Source organism: Pyrus communis, chromosome 11, assembly GCF_041283825.1.
Source record: "Pyrus communis isolate YQ-2024b chromosome 11, ASM4128382v1, whole genome shotgun sequence".
Taxonomy (NCBI): domain Eukaryota; kingdom Viridiplantae; phylum Streptophyta; class Magnoliopsida; order Rosales; family Rosaceae; genus Pyrus; species Pyrus communis.
The window spans coordinates 3,136,335-3,156,580 of NC_142575.1; the positions used below are offsets into that span (position 1 = coordinate 3,136,335).

Consider the following 20,246-nt stretch of genomic DNA (forward strand, 5'->3'; position numbering starts at 1 on the left):
GTTTTGCGCAGGGCAATTGTGTGTTGAATTGAAGGTCCCGAATTGTTGCATGATGTCTTGTATTTATAACACCACCTCCTTCTTGAGATCGAATTAAACTCATATATGAATTGGAAGTTCTTGTTTCGTTCCAACTTTGCTTCGAACAACCCTACTCCCATTAGGAATTTGAACTCACCCCTTGTTGAGGCTTTATTCATTGTTGGTCGAGAATTCTCATTGCACTAGGACTTCCTTGACCCCTTTTCTTATCTGAACTACTCCTTTTTGCAATAGGACTTGACCATCCCTGCTGAATGGCCCAGAATCACCAGACAGCCCATAGTATTTTTGACACGGCTTTGGACCGAGCACAAACCTACACTCGGCCCAATAATATTATTTTGGGCCCAAACATTGCCCCTCGCTTCTGAGGTCATCAACTGCCAACCTTTGGTCAGATCTCGACCTTGAAGAAGTGAAAGCATCTTTTGCCTTTAGACTTAATTGTTCTCGATAACCATTACCATGTGCATTTATGGAATATGATTGCACGATCTTCGTTACTCCCGACGTCCTGCCACATGTTGATTCCCCGATAAACCTAACAACTCTTAATCATGGCCCTCGAAAACGTGCGCCCGTCGAAACGTCTCTTCCTCATCAATGCATTAAAACCGCCGCCGCACGCAATCGTGCATCCCAAATCCCTTAAAACCTCGATCCTACTCTTGATGATTCCCGAGATATCCGAAATGATTGGCCATTTCCCGGTTGATTTTCCCTCAAATTCAAAAATCTAGCGCTTCTGAATACCAAACATTTGATCTTCATTCTAAAATGCCTATAAATACCTGAATTTCTCTCATTCGCATCTCACGCCTTTAGAAACTTTGAAACTTCCCTTCGCCATTCTTGCTTTCTCAAACCATAAGATCTCAAGCTTATCTCTCACAAACCCCTTTTAAACCCACACGAACCTTTGAATCCTCACCAATGGCTTCCTTCATCTCAAAGCTCTCCGACGAGTGCAACAAATGCAAAGTTTTCATCGACCAGAGTGCTATCAAAACGCTACCCTTCGAGAGTGACCTAAACACCACTCATCAAATTCTGGGGCTACTTTTTAAAGATGCAGTGTCATCATTCATCACCAATCTCCTCAAGGAACAGTGCCTAACACTCTTGTTGCAAGGGTTTGACTGGTTGAAATGGTGTTTGGCACGACCCCAAAGAGCTTAGCCCTCAACCACCGCAGCCTGGGTCGAACGAATGGAAACATTCTTCGGCAAAGAATGGGAAATTCTTGACATTTACGACGTCGTTAAGCTTTCGACCATGGAGATCATCATAGATAAAGAGCTGCTCATGGCGGCTCTGAGTTTGTGGTGTTCGACCACCAACATCATGATCCTTCCTTTCGACCCTCTCAGCCCCACTATCTTTGATATTTCAGCTATCCTTGGGATTTCTCTATCTGGTATCCTAATAGATGATACCCTTTTTGGGTGCCCGTCGAACCTCGACCTAAAAACACTGTTCGACGATCGGGCCATCGAGACACTCAGCCGAAGAGGTCAGGAACCCTCGAAAGAAGAAGTTCAAAAATTGCATAAGAACTTTTTCAACTACAACACCCTCATCCTCCACTTTGCCTGCCGTAGGGATACGAGCTTGAAGAAAAGCGAGCACGAATCCTTCCTGTTCTACTGGTACAACAAGTTTATCTGTTGTACCAAGTCGAATAAGTGCTTGGTCGAGAACATGCTGGTAGCTCAAGCCTTGGCTAGCGGTCACTCCTTGGCGCTCAGTCCAGCCATCCTCGCCAATCTTCTCCGTTGTTTGGCCGAAACAACTATTAACAAAATCGACCCGCACCAGAACGGACCCCTCTGGGTATTCCAAATCTGGCTGCAGGTTTAATTTTCCACACTTCAGCCCGAAGTCCCCGTTTTTCAACCTACCGCAACGTTTGGTCCTCAATTGGCCTCTCGACTGGCGCCTCTTCATCGGGCCGATGAAGTCCTTAAGCACTTCTTCAGCTTGGACGTCCTTTCTGACGACGAGTTCTTAGTATGTTGACGTCAGGAATACCCTGCCTCGATCCGGCCTCCGAAGACAGCATGGGATAAGACTGAAGATGCTGATCTTTGTCAACACTAAGGGTTGTTCGTATTGACACGTGACCTTCCCCTCGGTTACGATGCTCGCTAAGCCAGTTGGGAGGTCTATCATCCCCATTTCGTTGCCCGGCAGCTCGGCTACCTCCAAGGTTGCCCAGTACCTCTGCTTGCTTTTCGCTTCCTCTTAAGTCGAGGACGCCTTTCTGGTTCCTCCGAGAGGGAGTGTAAAACGACGGAACAAGAGTTTCAGGATAAGTGTAAAAAATTTCGACTCCGACCGACATTTCCTGAATCTCTGGATACTGACACCTCTGGGGACTGGTAGGAAGAGTACACCCGTGACTTCTTTAACGTCTCGGCTAAAATGTGGTCAATAAAATCTTCCCACATCTTCGGCAACCGACCCAAACAAGCTTCTACAGCCCAATCCAAAGAAACGACCTAAGGTATATTATCGTTCCTCATTTTGTACTTCAATTATTTGCTCAATGTTACTGACTTGACTTCACTCTCTCAGGTGGTCGTGTGTTGAAACGAGCAGACGTGGTTGCCGCGGCGATGGCCAAGAAAAAATTGGTCCCCTATTTGAAGAAGATTACAATTACCGGGCGAACTCCACCGACCAAGCGACTCCATCACGACGCCGAGATGGGAGATGACGCTCATCGACCTTCGAAACGCATCAAGAAATTGGCGAAAAAAAGGGAACGGAAGATTCACGTCATCTCTAGCCAGACCACGGGAGCGACCGCTCCTATCGTCTCTCCTCCCGTCCTGGTTGTCCAGGCCTTGACGGACCAACTGCCATCACCATCTCATCACCCAGCCGTACCGACAACTAGGGTTATGGCCGAACCGACTGCTGCTTCAGCTGTGGCTTCGGAGCCGGTCGTTGCTCCTACTTTGGAGGAGACGGCCTTACCCGTTGAGGCATCCCCCATCTAACGACCGACGATCATTTTGGAAGAGGTATGATTCCATTGCTAATGATCTTCGTTTATCCGATTTTCAAGTCGTAAACGCTTTTTATTTCAGGATGATGAGAGCGATGAGGGTGATGAAATTCCGCTGGAGCGTCACCCTCGACCAGCCAACCTTTTTTCTATCAATCTTCCCCCTATCGTCGAGGCGGCCGTCCAACCGGATCCTCATTCGACCGATCGTAAGAAGGACCCCTAGTTGAGCCTGAGGCGACGGCCAAAACTCCGCTCCATCCATAAGATGAAGACCTCAACATTCCTCCACAAGAAGTTACCTCGGCTTTTGTAAGGCCCCTTCTCATTTCTTTATTAAATTTATTATGACGCGTCTGAACCCAGGAAAATATTAAATGTCAGGTGCTCGAATGTTCATTTCATCGACGATTTTATGCACCGAAGGGTGTTGTCTATATTTCCTGGCCACCTCAGTGGCTATCAAATGTAGATAACCTTCATCGGCCGCGTGAATTGAGAAGCGGTCTTAGGTACTGGGCTCAGCCATTAAGTTCTCTCGGTTCGAGCAATGAACTAGAGGACATGTCTGAAGTTTCCTCTCGGCAGGTTTAGAAACACATCCCTTCTGTTATGCATTCCATATAACTTTCCTTCTGCTAACATTTTTCCTTTCTGTGCAGCCTTTATGGGAGGTCGAGCTCGACACCTTGATTGCGACTACTTCGGGGGCGGCCGGCTCTTCAGTGACCGCAACAAAAACTTTCACGTCAACAATCGAACCAAATGCCCTCATCAAGCCGCAAGAATTGCTATCTCTTTTGGCGTTACAAATCCTTGAGTGCTAGGGCCTCGACTCCGTAGGGACTTATCTCAAAGATCTTACGGTTGATGGTCAATTAAGCAACGAAGCCCTTACTCGAGCTTCTTCTGCTCTGGAACGAACTCGAGAGTATTTTGGTATTTTCGAGATAGTTCTTCGGGCCGAAGATGACTTGAAAGTTACGATGGTCGTTCAAGAAGCTTTGCGTCCACGGGTCGATATGCTGAAGATGAAAAAAGCAGCACTGGTCGACCTTGACCGTCAAATTGCGGAACTTCAAAATTGAAGGTCGACAGTAGCTTCCGAGCTAGCAAGAGATTTCGAGTCGAGCGGTAAATCATGCCTGACCGAATATGCGGCTAATGTGCGGCATATCGAGCAGTTGAAGATAGATAAAAGGAATCGACATGCCGAGGTCACGATGGGTGAAGTGAGGTGGTTAGAATTGAAGGCTGTTCTCGAAACTCTCCTTCTCTCTTCACCTTAAGGGTATCTAGCTATAAATAAGTCAACCATATGTACTTGTATACTCGTTTTTACGAGCTTATTAATGAAATAGACTACTCTTGCATTTCCCATGTGACCGGATAATACTTTTTTAAGAACTTCTCATTGATTGGTAATTCATGAATTAACCCGGTCCGGTCTTTGAGATGATATGCCCCCTTGCCGAGAACCTTGTGGACGATGAATGGTCCCTCCCAATTCGACGACCATTTGCCGAACCTGGGGTCTTTAATTCCTACGGGTAACACAGTTTGCCAACCAACTCTCTTTCGCCGAATGTTTTTTGTTTGACGCGTTGATTATAAGCTCGCACGGCAATTTTCTTCCGTGCTATTAATAAATTACACGCGTTGATCCGAATTTCTTCTAAGTCTTCTAACTCTTGTCGCATAGCTTGACTATATTCGACACTAAACAAACTGTTATGCTCGATCATTCGTAATGAGTTTGTACTTAGCTCGACTGGTAACATAGCGTCGTGTCCGTAAGTTAACGTGTAGGGAGTTGTTCCGGTGGCGGACCGGGGTGAAGTTCGGTAGGCTCATAATGCTTCATTTAACTTTAAATGCCACATCCCAGACTTCTCTTTTACCATTTTTTCAAGAATGCCGATTAATACCTTATTGCTTGCTTCGGCTTGCCTGTTCGCTTGTGGATAATACGGTGTAGACTGCTCAAGTCGGATATTCAGACTCGTCGTGTATTCCCTAAACCTGTCGGTTGTGAAGATTGTGCCACTGTCGGTTATGATTGTTTCTGGCACACCGAATCTGGTCACAATATTTTCCTCTACAAAACTGCAAACTTCTTTGGCTGTTAATTCGGCATACGATTTTGCCTCGACCCATTTAGTGAAGTAATCGGTTGCTACTATTATCCATGTGTGTTTTGCCACTCCAGAAGATGGTGTGATTTTGCCCATTACGTCCATTGCCCATCCCCTGAACGGCCATGGTTTAGTAACTGAGTGGAGTAATTCGACCGGGGCTTTCTGCACTGGTCCATGAATCTGGCACAGTATGCATCCCCGTGCGTATTCGATGCAATCTTTTAATATACTTGGCCAGAAGTAGTTGTGTCGTCGGAGCAACCAGCGCATTTTGCATCCTGATTGGTGAGCTCCACAAATTCCTTTATGTACTTCGGCCATTGCTTGGACAGCCTCCTGTGGGCCTAGGCACAGTAATAGTAACCCATCCTCACCCTTTCGGTATAACTCATTTTGGTATGATACGTAATTCGTGGCGTGGACCCTTGTTCTCCGGTCGTGGTTCCCGTTGGGGTTATCGAGATACCGTAAAATCGTCTGGTAGTGTCTCGACAGCACATACTTCTACGGGGTCTCCCCGCTCTAGTAATGATGGTAACGACATTACCCTCATGCATATCACGTGATTGTGTTGGATAATTTGCTGATTGACTAAGGCTAGGTATAATCGCAGGACTGTGGGTGTTACCCGATTTAGCTTGCCCCCGTAAGTTGTGCTCCGGAGGCGATTTGGGCGAGTTCGTCGGCGTCAGTGTTCCGAATACGTGAAATGTACTCAAATGTAATCCGTTCAAACGACTCGGCCAAATAGGTGGCGACCATATGATAGGGTGTCAGAGTACAACTCATGCAACGAAAAACGTCGTTGAGTTGGTTAATCACCAATTCATAATCACCCAGGACGAGAACACGGGTTGCTCTTAAATCGTGCAAGACGTGGAGGCCGATGATAAGAGCTTCATACTCGGCTTGATTATTCGTACAGCCGAAATCTAACTTGAGAGAAAAATACTACCGGTAGTGGTCGGGCGATTGAATGGCAATACCAACACCAGCCGAGGTTGAGGTGCTAGAACCATCAAAATGCATCGTCAAGTGGGTGTCACGTGTTGTGATTAAGCCGATGTCGACGTCGTTGCCCCCAAAGCCATAAGGAGAAGGGTGTTAGGCCAAAAAATCGGCGAGAGCTTGGCCTTTGACGGCCTTTTGGGGTACGTACTGCAAACTTAACTTTGATAAAGCCATTGTGCATTTCTCAATTTGGCCTTTGACGATAGGCCGAGTAAGCATGTAACGAATAACATATGTTTGGGCAATGACCTGCATAACTGATAGGAGCATATAGTGTCGAAGTTTTAATGCGGCAAAAAACAGAGCTAAGCAAAGTTTTTCGACGGGTAAATAATTGAGATCCGGTGAATTCAGATTGCGACTGAGATAAAAGATAACTTGTTCACGCCCAACATCGTTATCTTGCGCGATGAGACAACCGATGGATTCGACGGCTGCCGAAATGTACAGTTTGAGAGGTTTACCGTGATGAGGTGGAACTAGTACTGGTGGTGTGGTAAGGGACACCTTGATTTGCATAAAAGCCGTTTTGTATTCTTCGCACCACTCAAACTTGTCAGAGTCCTTAAGTTTAAGGAGCGTAGAGAATGCTTTCATTTTGCCCACCAAATTAGCAATGAAACGGTGGAGAAAATTTATTTCCCGAGCAATGACTGGAGTTGCTTCTTGGTCATCGGGGGTGGAGCGCTAATGATTGCGCAAGCTTTATTTTCGTCGACCTCAATGCCACGATGGTGTACCAAAAAACCCAAAAAATTACCGACCAATACACCGAAGGCGCATTTGGCCGGGTTCATTTTGAGGTTATGCTGTCGCATGCGGAGGAATGCTTACCGAAGATTATCCAGGTGTGTTCGGCGACTTTTCGATTTCACCACCACATCATCGATATAAACTTCTATGACTGTACCGATCAAGTCATGGAATATCTTATTCATGGCTCGCCGGTATGTGACTTCGGCGTTCTTGAGGTCGAATGGCATAACAACCCATTCGTAGGTACCGAGTGCCCCCGAGCAAAAGAAGACGGTCTTGTGGATATCAGCCTCAACAATAAAGATATGGTTGTAACTGGCATGGCCGTCCGTGAAGAACATCATTTCATGATTGGCTGCGACATCAATTAGTAAATCCAAGATTGGCATTGTGTATTCATCCTTGGGAGTGGCCAGATTTAAGTTACAGAAATCGATGCAAATGCGAAGGGCTCCAATTTTCTTCAACACCTAGACGATATTGGCCAACCATTCGACGTACCGAGCGATCTGAATAAACCCGGCTTTCAGAAGCCGAACTAGTTCGTCCTTTATACCTAGTTGTACTTCTGTCGAGAACCGGTGTGGAGGTTGTCGGAAAAGCTTACACCCTTCTTTGATGCGTAACTCATGTTCGACGAGGTTTCGGTCGAGGCCTGGCATCTTATGATAATTCCATGCGAAACAATCTTTAAATTCATGAAGCAATTTACAAAGCTCGACCTTTATAGAGGGTGGTAATAACGCACTAATAAACAATGGTCGAGGCTCATCGGCTGTGCTAACGTTGATTTCTTCCAATAGGTCCTTAACCTGGGGCCGAATATCTTTGAGTTCGGCCGGTGCAGCCTGAACTTTGTCGAACGATAGATCGGGGCAGTTATCCGCTTCGGCCAAAAATTCGATTAAGTTTATGCCTGAATGTGGTTGCTTTGCAATGGCATACCAATGGGCCAGTAGATGTTCCATGGTCGACGAAACCGTGGCCCGACGCCTTTCTTATGTGGTGGCGTTAATCATTGGCATTGGTAATGAGATCTGCCAAGTCGAGTCTCGCCGAATCCTGTTGTATGGTCTCGGCGCCTACCTCAATAGCTTTCTAAACCGAAATTCTGGTCGGCCGTCCATCCTCGTTAAAACCCTGAAGGGTGATGTAGCCGACGTGATCGTCATAATAGCGAGCTTGGATCATGTTGGTTTCAAATAGCTAATTATCGGCTAGGTGCACTATGACCGATTTGTCATCTCAAAAGATGAGAACTTGGTATAGTGATGAAGGAATGCAACTTGTTTGATGGATTCAATCGCGGCCGAGTAATGCATTATAGTCAGTCTTTGAATCAATTATAAAGAATGTCGTCATGTGGTTACGACCGGCAATGCTGACTTCTAACGGGAGCACTCATTTGGTTTGAGACTTGTCGTCGATGAAGCTGTTCATTGTTATCCCTGATGAGATAAGCTCGTCAGTGGAATGGCGTAATGCCTTCATGATGGAAATCGACATGATGTTGACTGTGGCTCCACAGTCGACAAACACCTTGGAAATGAGATATCTTTCAATATGAGCCGTGATGTATAACGGCTTTAGATATTGGAGATTAACAGATGGGGAGCAGGGAAATAATTCGATCAGGGCTGCCTTAAGGTTGTCACCTTTACTGACTTCCCCATCTTCGTTAGTAGCGACGAAATCCACTTGTGTTGCTTTTTCGGCAACCACGTCCCCATCCAAAAAATTTGATTGATGGGTACTTGGTTGAAACTCAGCTAGTAAGACATGAACCATATTGATCTCCATATGCTTGAGGACCGAGGGACCCATCGGGTCTTGGTCGTCGTCTTCTAGAGTAGTGGATGTAGTATCATTCGTTGGAAGGTCTTCACTTGGTCTATTTAGCGCTTCGGTATAAACCTGCTCCTGAAACGTATGGACTAAATCTATTTTATTCTCGTTACCTACCTCGAGTGTGTTTACTGTCGAAGATTGGTTTCGTTTTTGTAGTACTTTACGGGTTTGTTTTTCGCAGGCGATCCGGGCATTCCTTGTGTCCAGGTATGCGTCTAAACGTGCCACCCGATTTTTCTCATCGGTCATAAGGTCGAAAAGGGGTACGACTGAGAAAACTTCGAAATGATATTGCAAATGCTGAAGGTCTTCGAGTGAAAAGGGTAACTCGGCGGTGTCTATATCTGTGTATGGGTTGACCTCAAAGCCGAGAACCCGAACCTCACGTATATGCTGGAACCTAGCTTTCATTGCTGGATCGAAATTTTTTTGGATAATTTGCTCAGTAGCAGGGTAAGTCAGTGATAGGTCGAGGGCTTCCTGACATGCCTTGGGTAGTCCGTATAAGTCATTGACGGAATGTTTCTTATGAAATTCTCGCATGTATTCCAAGGATTCACCGAGGAATAAAGGGTGCAGATTGTGCCGTACTTTGACTAACGATTCCTACGGTGGTAACGAAAGAAGTTTTCTTTCAGCCTCCTGTCTAAAATGCTTGAGACGAGCCCTTATCTCCCCATGCCGAAGAAGGAGCTTGATGCGTTTCTTAGACTCTTTAATGGTGGTTTCAAAGTTGCGAGCAACTGCCTTTTTCCCTTCAAGTAATTCGGTCATGATAGTCGGGGTAGGCCGATCGTCACCACTTTCTACTGCCTCTTTTGGCTGCCACCGAGTAGTCGAATTGGCCTGCGCATCTTGTCGTCGAGCCATGCAATCTATTCGTTGGTGATAACGTTTTTTAGACTTAGATAACGCCGTATACAGGCCAGTTGGGGAATTATAACTGTACCAACGTTGGTCTCTTGGCCTAGGCAGTTTGAAGGTTTTGCGATCGACGGACGAACTCGAACTGCTTGAGTTGCGCGAGTAATAATCCTTATTATATAATGGTGCGTCAAAGTCAAGACGCCGTCTGACTGGGGCTGGGTCTTTTGCTTGTACCTGTGGACCGAGTCTCTCAAACACTTGGCGTCGTGGGCCAGCACCGAGTTTCTTTGGCAATTTTGTAGCGGTTGTGGATGGTAGGCCTGAAGTTGGTGCCGAAGATGCCCTCTTTTTAGGTTCAACTCGTGTTTTACAATGTTCGCATAAAACCATTGATTCATGAGTTTCTTTGGAACTAGAACCTGACATGGGTTCATCGATGGCTGGCCCTGAAGGCTCCGTGGGTGGTGCATTTGAAAGTAAATCAATCTTCAGTCTTGGTTGACCATTTTGTTTACGGACATGCTGCACCGGGACGAATTTGGCATTTCCTTTTCCTTTGTTTTTAGGGAGGTGAACATCCACCATACCAATTATTGGTGAGGGGAAGGGATTGACGTCGACCGCCATCTGTTTCTCCGGGAATTTTAGCTTACCCTTCTCGATCTAATTTTGGATCGCGTCACGGAACACAACACAATTATTGGTAGCATGCTTGTTTGAATTATGGTACTTGCAATATGTCTTGCCTTTCAATTCTTCGGCCTTAGGGATGTTGTGTCCTGGCCTAAGTTTGATGATCTTTGCTACCAACAACTGGTCAAAAATTGCATCGGCTTTGGTGATATCGAAAGTGTAAACTTTCAATGTTTTACTCATCTCCTCGGTGGCCGAGCGGGTCTTGGCGTCTTTAGGACTTACTTGAGCTAATACCTTACAAACGTATGGTTTATCTATCACTATCTCAGCCGCGTCGACACTGGCATACTAGGGGTCCTCACCTTCGACCAATGCGTAGCTAACCATGGGATTCTTGTATAGTGTTCCCCGGGATGGGGACTTCGATATTTTTTTCCTCTCGGAGTAAATAATCATATTGCTCAACATGTTAAGCAAGTTCGTATATATCTCGAATATTTGCCCCCCATGAATTTCTTTTTGTATTCCACGTCCAGGCCGTTTAGGGCAATTCTGACAAATTCAACTTCAGGAAGAGGTACTTGGCACCAATTCCTGGCCGACTTGAACCTTGTTAAGTATTCCATCGATGACTTGTTCGAAGCTTGAGCCATCCTAGCCAACGATGAAACAGACATTTCCATCTCTGGTCGATAAAATTGTTCATGGAATTTCTCGACCAATTATTCCCAACTCTGGACGGAGTTTGGTGGAAGATTAATGTACCAAGCAAAAGATGACCCTGTCAGTGAAAAGTTAAATATTCGTAGTTTATGGAAGTCACTATTGACGTCCCCACATTGCGCCGTGAACCGAGCTACATGTTCTAACGAAGATAAGGACGACTCTCCAACGAACAGACTGAAGTCAGGGATCTTGAAGCCTCTAGGGTATTCGAACCTTTCTACACAAGTCGGGTACGGGTGGATGAATTTTGGGAACTTCGGCCCTTTTTTTAGGGCCGAGTCAATCATTATTTGGACCTCGGTCATATTAACGGATCCTGCTTCTACTCCTTGGTCAGGTCCGTCAGATCTATTGCTTGATCCGCCTCTTTTCTCTAAGTCAATTGGTTGTAGACGAGCAGATCATTTCTAGGCTTGTAATGAGACATTCGCAAAAGAAGGTTGTCGGGGTTGGCCGACGTGGCCATCTCCGAAGGCTTTACTGACCAATAGTTTAAGCATCCTGGTTTGTGTATCACTGTTGCTTCATATTGCTTCTAGTAAATCATTCATTTACTGGCCAATCGACTGCTCGACCTGTTGATATTGTTCATCAAGTGGTCTTCGAAGAAACGACCTAGTTGGCGGATCAGAACCCTCCCCACCATCTTCGTCACAATCTTCCACTATTCCTTCAGTGAAAATACCAGCCGTTTGGTTGGGAATATTTGGATTGCAAGGCTGTCCGCTGTTACAAATTTCCTTATCTCGGCGTGTCGTACTTGTAGCCTCGGGTGATGCAACAATGATTGGATTTTGTGCCTGAGACAAATCTTGCCCAGGGCCTTGCACTGGTAAGTCAGTTGTTGACTTTCCCATGATTGTTTTCTTCTTTACAGACCATGTCTCAATGGTCATGAACTCCAAAGGTCTAGTACAATGTCCCACCGGGCGTGCCAAAATGTTGACCCTAAAAATTACGAAGCCTACGTCGCGCGCAGGCCGAGTAGCTAATAAGCTAACTACGTTCTTCGGTTGAATGCGGAACGTGCCAACTCGTCGGCCGAGCTTGACTGAGGAGTAAAATTTGTTGATGTTGCATTGAGTGCGTTGCTGACTTCTTTATCTTGCGATTGCAGCCGATGAAGGAACAAATCTCGGCCTTTGGATTCTCGAGCCTGAAAACAAGGCTGTTAGTTCTGCGAAGTTCACAAATCGTCAGTGTCGAATTCGGTCACAGTGATTATATTTGTAAGAGTATAAGCACGTCGAATCGACACCAGACTGTACGGATACAAGTATTCAAAGGTGATGTATGTCTTGATGGTGAATGTGGTTCGGTCGTCAGAATGCCGAACTCTGAAACTCACTTGTGAGTATCCAATCATAAAATCACTCGGCGTCTAGTACGCCAAATATCGTAACTCGTAACACCTTACTTCGTCGAAAAGGCTAATAAGATAACCTCTGCCGATAAGGATTCGAAAACCCTTGTCGACCGAGACTTGGATAGGTAACCAGTCGGCCTCAACACAGTGCTGTTTATCCAACCTGAAGGTGCTCCTCGGTCGGCTGATTCTACGACAACAGTGCTGTTTATCCAAACTGAAGGTGTTCGCCGGTTGCCTTCACAGTGCTGTTTATCCAAACTGAAGATATGTCGGCGAGAAAAAGAAAATAAAAAATCTCAAGATGTTTGAGAGGTTTTGCGCAGGGCAATTGTGTGTTGAATTGAAGGTCCCGAATTGTTGCATGATGTCTTGTATTTATAGCACCACCTCCTTCTTGAGATCGAATTAAACTCATATCTGAATTGGAAGTTCTTGTTTCGTTCCAACTTTGCTTCGAATAACCCTACTCCCATTAGGACTTTGAACTCACCCTTTTTTGGGGCTTTATTCATTGTTGGTCGAGGATCCTCATTGCACTAGGATTTCCTCGACCCCTTTTCTTATCTGAACTACTCCTTCTTGCAATAGGACTCGAGCATCCCTGTTGAATGGCCCAGAATCACCAGACAACCCATGACACGACTTTAGGCCAAGCACAAACCTACACTCGGCCCAACAAGAGTATTTTGGGCCGAAACAATAACATAAGCACTATATATAGTCAACTAAACCTAATTCTAATAGGCAAGAAATCAGTACTCTAATTCCAATGCGCTTAACCTAAAATTCAAACAACAGAATAAAACTAAATACTATTCTTTTCCAACACAGGTTTCACTTCGCTGTACGGAATTGGGCAGTGCACCGTGCACGCAGGACCTGTCCTCTGGAGATTGCAATTGGTGTCTTCTGGGAGCTGCAACACAAATTCCTAAAAGAAATTTTGGGGGACGAGTTCTATATCTCAGCAAACGGTGAGATTAATTTATCATGAAATAAGAAGCAAAATGATAGCTGCACACTACTCCCCTACATGTACACATATTTTTGTTTACTTTATTCAATTATATGAGTGTGCGTAGTTATCATTGGTTCACTACGTTTATCTAGTCTTTTACAAATATTTTGACACTTACTTTCTTAGGTAGGGATGATACGAAAACTGCTGTGTTCTTGCAATTCGACTTGGGAACTATTTTGAATCTTGGTTCAATTTGTACAATTCTAAACATATATAAGATGCATATATGACAATCCAATTGATTGGATAAAATGCCTTGTGTGTCAGGGAACAGTTGCTAATGAACAAGAAATAGCAGTGAAGGGGTTGTCAACAAGAAATCTTGTTAGGCTTCTGGGATTTTGTTTGGAAGGAAAGGAAACCCTACTTGTTTATGAATATGTGCCAAGCAAAAGTCTTGATTTTTTATTTTTGGCAAGGGTACATTAGTCTGAATTTTTTTTTAGCAATTTTGAACTTAAATACAATATTATTGTCTATATCTAATGAATTGACGTGAGTATATAGAATCCAAAAATCGTAAATAGCTAGATTGGTCAAGCCGTTGCATGATAATATGAGGAATTGCCCAAGGAATTTTTTATCTTCATGAAGAGTCAAGGCTTAGAGTTATACATAGCGATTTAAAAGCAAACAATATCATGTTAGATGGCAATATGAGTCCTATAATACCATATTTTGGCATGAATGTTTGGGGTTGATGATCAAATTCAAGGGAACACCATAGCACTTGTTGGCACCTAGTAAGTTTTCTTTATTATATGCATCCCTCTTATCTATGTAGTAGTTATATATTTTCACTTTTTAAACTCTTATGTCAATCATTTTGTGGTTACATGACTCTAAAGTATGCTATGGAGATATTGTATCAACTAAATCTGATGTATTTACTTCAAAGTATTGTTGCTTGAGATCGTAAGGGGGAGGAAGAACCTTTTAGACTTTCATCCGACAGATTGTGCATCGACTCTTATACTACGTAAGGTCTTTACTAGGGTTGCATTATAAAATTTTCTGTCGAACAAATTAATGTAGCTATATTGACCAAAAGAAAATTAGTGTGCTATCAAAAAATTAATGTGCTATCAAAACTGGGAGTACTTACATCAATGATCGATTCCAGGCTTGGCACTTGCGGAATGAAACAAAAGAGTTGGAGTTGATGGATTCGTTGATATAAGATTCGTGCAGTCCAAATGAATTTTTAAGGTATATCCACATTAATTGGATTATTGTGTGTTCAAGCAGATGCAAATAAGAGGCCGACCATGTCATCGATTGTTCATATGTTTAAAAAGTGAAACTATTTGTCTTTCCAGACCTGAGAAACCAGGCTTCTTTACAGGAAGATATATTGATCACAGATCAAGTGCAGGCCCTGAAAATTTGGGGGTTTTAGATGAGCTTTTGAAGTGGGGTCTTAAAGTTTTCTAATGCCCGATTTTTGTACATCGATATGTATAAAAAAGAATTCGCTAAATACATAAAAAAATTCATTTTCTATATCAAATATCTTAAAAATTAATATAAAAAAGATAGATATATAAGTTATTTACTTTACTCTTTATTTTGTCTTTATCGTTAAAATTCAAAGTTTTCAAGCTATTTTCATTAGTTTTCCTATTATTTTTTCCTACATTGCAATTTTTATTTTTCACCGATATGAATTTGGCAAATAATATGTATGTTTATTTTAAAGTACAAACATGCAATGACATACTAATATGGAGTTATTGGCTGCTTATGATTCTAACAGCTTTAAAATATATATGTATATTTGACTGTATACTTTTATTTAATCCTTACAAACACTAAATTATAACTTTCTCCTACTAGTTTTGTTTGCATTTATCATCTATCTCTTCTTGTATGCGACTCTATGGTGCGAATCAAGTGCTTGATGAAATGTCTCAGTTGACAAGCCTTGACAATCTTCAACATTACTCGATAGCTTCCTACAGCTACCCTCGACAAGCTCTATTGACTCATAGTAGTTGTCAACATACATTCGCATGAGCTTTTGGCTAATGTTGGCAGGAATCGACAAATGGTTATTAAGTGCTCGATAAAATGGTCCATTAAAGTTATTTTTTTCGTTGAAATTAAGATTCTATAATTTGAAAATTCTAACTCCTCTTTGCAAACACATATATAATACAAACATCTAGAAATAACTTATTAATGAGGATCCTCTCCATATCCTTTTTGTGAAGATTCTAGTGATCCTTAAATCGTGTATGTTTATCGTATATCGTCCGATCAGTTTTCGTCAGGTATAGTTCACGATTTATTTTAAATAAAAATATTTAAAATAAGTTATGATTACATGATATACGATAAACAGATACAATTTGAGAATTCCCGGAATTTCACAAATAGGTGAATGTTCATTCATAACTTATCACTTATTAGACGTTGATGGCACTGTCTAAGACCCGGTTGTATGAGAGGAGGTCAACAATCAAAGCTGAAAAGTCTTGTTACCACTCCTGCATTGCTCTTGTTAATACTCGGTACAAAAGCATATGATGTTATGATAAATCACCAAAAGTGCCTTAAGATTATCATAGCGCAATTGCCGTCTTGTTGTAGCAGAAAGCAAGGGGGACGAGTTCTGTTTCCGAGTTGTAACGTTAGGTATGAAATCTACCCCTTCTACCCCCAAGACGGCACAGCACCAGAGCCTGCACCAGGGGCTCCTCCTCCTCCGCCTAAAGGTAAAGTGCACAAACATAAACTTTTTAGAAGCCCCAATCAAGTCATTTCTGGTATTATCAGATTATTTTATTGGGTATTTTATTGGAACAAGGGAATATGGTGTTGTCCTGTGGCTGTTGATCTTACCAATTTCTCAATATTTTTTGTTTATTTTACAGGAAAAAGCAAAATCCCAACTCTTACAGTTGTTGCCATTGTTGTACCAATATCTGTATCTGTGCTACTTTTAGTTGTTGCTTACTGCTGCATAACTAGGAGAGCAAGAAAGAAGTACAATCAAGCAGCAGCGGACGAACCAAGCGGTGGACAAATATATTCTTCTGCAATTCTCCTCTTGTTTATTCTCGTTGATTCTCCTTTCATTTATTCCTCGTCTGTAAACATTATGCTTCTATGGTTTGGTTGGTTGTGCAGGTGAGAATGACATTACTTCCGTCAAGTCTTTGCAATTTGATTTTGCTGGCATCCAAGCAGCCACGAGCAATTTCTCCAATGATCACAAGTTAGGCGAAGGTGGTTTCGGTCAAGTTTACAAGGTATGTTAATCAATATATCATATGAGTTCTCCTTCAGGTCTAAAAGTTCCAATTTTTATGCATGCAAAATCTGAATAATTTTGGAGCCTCAGAAGCTTGCCCATGAATGCCATGAGTGGACATTCCATTGTTTGATCAAAGTTTTCTCGCAGGCTATACTTTCAAACGGTCAAGAAGTAGCTGTGAAGAGGCTATCAAGGAATTCTGGCCAAGGCACGGAAGAGTTTAAGAACGAGATGGTATTGGTAGCCAAGCTTCAACACCGAAATCTGGTTAGGCTATTGGGATCCTGCTTGGAAGGCCAAGAAAAGATTCTTATTTATGAATTTGTGCCCAACAAAAGCCTCGACTGTTTCCTACTTGGTTTGTTCACTCAGACATCTGATAGTCTTTCCCTATTGCAATAGCAGTTTGTCGATGATAACTTGATTTTGATGATTTGCAGACCCTGAGAAACAAGGGCAATTGGATTGGTCAAGACGTTTCAAGATTATTTCAGGAATTGCTCGAGGAATCATGTACCTACATGAAGATTCCCGACTTAGAATTATACATCGTGATCTCAAAGCCAGCAATATATTGTTAGATAGGGAGATGCATCCAAAAATATCTGATTTTGGCATGGCCAGGATATTTGGGGTTGATCAAACTCAAGCAAACACAAATAGAATTGTCGGTACATTGTAAGTTACCTATTTCATTCTTTTCTCACGACCATTTATGTTTTGCAATTTTCAAATTGAATCTGAAATGTTTTCTCGTTACATCTTTGTCATAATTTCTATGTTGATGGTTATGCTCCTTGTAGTGGTTATATGTCTCCCGAATATGCAATGCACGGACATTTTTCTGTCAAGTCCGATCTGTATAGTTTCGGTATTTTAGTGCTAGAAATCATTAGTGGCAAGAAGAACAGTAACTTCTTTCAGAGCAATGTAGCTAAGGACCTCATGAGCCATGTAAGCTTAAAATGAAAAGTGTAGTGTTCTGTTCTCCTACATTGACATAGCATCATGAATTAAACTTTTGAATTTTATGCAGGCTTGGAAGTTATGGAGAGATGGGGCACCTTTGGAATTGTTGGATCCGTGTCTAAGAGACTCTTATTCGAGGACCGAAGTAATCAGATGCATCCACATCGGCTTACTTTGTGTTCAGGAAGATCCAGCTGACAGGCCAACAATGCAATCGGTAGTTCTCATACTCAATAGCTACTCTCTTACACTGCCATCACCTCAACAACATGCATTTTCCCTCCAAAGTAGAGCAATGGGAAACATGTCAAAGGCAACACTGGACTCCGCTCAATCTATCAGCAAGTCATCTCTATCTGTTTATGAAGGATCTATCACTGAAATATACCCTAGATAGTGTGAATATATAAGTTGTTACTACTACGTATTGTAATATATGCTTATATATACAATCATCTCTAGACAATAACAAAATTTACCGACATGGTATCATCCGTCCTTAGAAAGATGAACGTTCTGCACATACAAGTTTTAGGCACAATTTTTGTTTGTTTATATGATAAAATTATGCTAGTGCTCGGACTCTAAATCTGTTTATATTTATTTGTTAGAAAACATGAAACTTGAATTTGGTTTCCAACGATGATCGACCACTGTTAAGATTGAAAACATCAAAGATGCAAATGTAATATGTATTCTGAGTTTCTTCAATATCTTGATTTTTCACATAACGTGATTGGCATGGTTTAGTGAGTCCTTTAATCGGTAATAACCCAATTAAACATTTTGATACTCACTATCATAACGATCATTTTCCAACATCTTCCTCAAATTGTACGTTCTATTTTTTTTTTCCATGTATTATTTACCAAGTATAGACGTACATAGAGCAGAAAATGAAAATTGTGTTCTTTTCTGCAAATCCATAATTATTTTTAGGGTGAATTGCTAATTTAGTTCTTGAATTATCACCTGAGTGAAATTTAAGTCCCTAAGCTTTTTTTTTTTTTTTTATTCAGACAAATCAGTCATTAAATTATAAAAATTTGCCAATTACATCCCTAATATTATATTCGAAACTACTATTTTCAATTTTTCATCAATTTAAGTCATATTACTTGCATGTGATACACATTGGAGGGTTGATTGGTAATTTTTCATAAAGAAATAGTGTATGGAGTTAACTTTTGAGGATAAATTATACTTAGATTTGTAACCTATATGAAATGTTAAGGGCTTATGGGCGAAAAAATGACGGTATTACAATTCAAAGTGTCTCAAGTGACTTAAATTGACGAAAAATTGGATAAAATAACTTTGAATATAATAGTAGGGATGAAATTAGCAATTTTTAATGAATTTAACTGGGGACTTATTTTACCGAAAAAATAATTCAGAAACCTAATTTTCATAGAGGTGATAGTTCAGGGACTAAGTAGGCATTTCACCTTTGTTATTCTTAAGCTACTCTATATGTCTGCCATATTATTTATATATATATATATATATATATATATATATATATATATATAAATATATATATGTGAGCAGCATCGAATTCAGGATTCATAATCAATGGGTTGGTAAAAATTTTTTTTTTTTTTTTTAACCTCAATATTCAATTTCATAAACCATAAATTTGGGATTATAATTTAAAAGTTACTTGAAATTTGAGGGACGAAAATATGAGAGAGGAAAGAGTAGTGGCTCGGTGGCAAAATGGCCGCATGTGGTGGCGGGTTTGGGTGGCTGCTGTCCAATTTGGGAGATGATATGACAGTGATTTGGATTTTTTTTTTTGCGAGGTTTAACGAAACACTCCTGGTACTGTTTATTTTTAACGAAAAACTATATTTTTACTTTTTTCTGATACTATTCATTACACTTTTATTTATCATTTTTTTATTAAAATTAAAGTTTTTTTTACACCTTTCATTTTTTTTTGGTTTTTTTTGGGGGGAGGGGGAGGATAGTGGGGGGGTGGGTGTGGATGTAAGGAGGTTTATTGTTACTTTTTTTTTCTTTTAAAACATTTGTGAAAAAAAAATTGAGAACTAAAGACCAGGTTCAAAACTATATTGTTTTAAAAGGAAAGCTCCAGTATGCAAAAACATCTACTTCAGGCAATTCATTCAGTCATTTCGTCAAAAGATGGTGGGCACCAAAGCTATCAACTAGACAATCAAAGGGGTCACTGGAGTTGATCCTAAACCCTTTTTTTAGCCTTCACGGGGTCAACTGACTACCTTTAAGTTTAACCCTTGGTGGACTCGCCACATGATATGAAGAATACCAAAGAAGCTTTTTCCCACATAACATGATTGACAAGGTTCAAGTTTTCACGCCTATGATCGGAAAAAGGTTCTTTTCTCTTTGTCAAAAAAAAATCAATGGGTTTCTCTTTCGTTGTCTGTTGAATCTTCCTCAGTGTGTTATTACCTAACATTGCACGTTCGGGTTGTGCTTTGCACTTTCCTTTCTTTTTCTCTCAGCTATGCTTTTTTTATTGCTACTTTATTTATTTTATAAATTAAATGAATGAACAAATGAGCTTAGCTTTTCTTGTCATTGTATGAGAGCAAATTTTACGA

General features: G+C 41.7%; 1 protein-coding gene across 1 annotated transcript; it reads left to right on the forward strand.

Moving 5' to 3' along the window:
* The first annotated feature begins 16,537 nt into the window (after positions 1 to 16,537).
* On the forward strand, positions 16,538 to 18,244 carry LOC137742317 (cysteine-rich receptor-like protein kinase 10). Its single transcript, XM_088678970.1, has 5 exons — positions 16,538 to 16,681; positions 16,834 to 17,044; positions 17,127 to 17,364; positions 17,490 to 17,640; positions 17,723 to 18,244. Exons 2-5 carry the CDS (start codon positions 16,918 to 16,920, stop codon positions 18,050 to 18,052), a joined length of 846 nt encoding a protein of 281 aa, XP_088535096.1. The 5' UTR covers positions 16,538 to 16,681; positions 16,834 to 16,917; the 3' UTR covers positions 18,053 to 18,244.
* Positions 18,245 to 20,246: the final 2,002 nt, after the last annotated feature.

Coding starts and splice junctions, on each gene's coding strand:
- LOC137742317 (XM_088678970.1), top strand. CDS start 16,918: ATGGTATTGGTAGCCAAGCTTCAACACCGAAATCTGGTTAGGCTATTG. Junction 17,045..17,126: donor CCTCGACTGTTTCCTACTTG/GTTTGTTCACTC, acceptor GATGATTTGCAG/ACCCTGAGAAACAAGGGCAA. Junction 17,641..17,722: donor CTAAGGACCTCATGAGCCAT/GTAAGCTTAAAA, acceptor AATTTTATGCAG/GCTTGGAAGTTATGGAGAGA.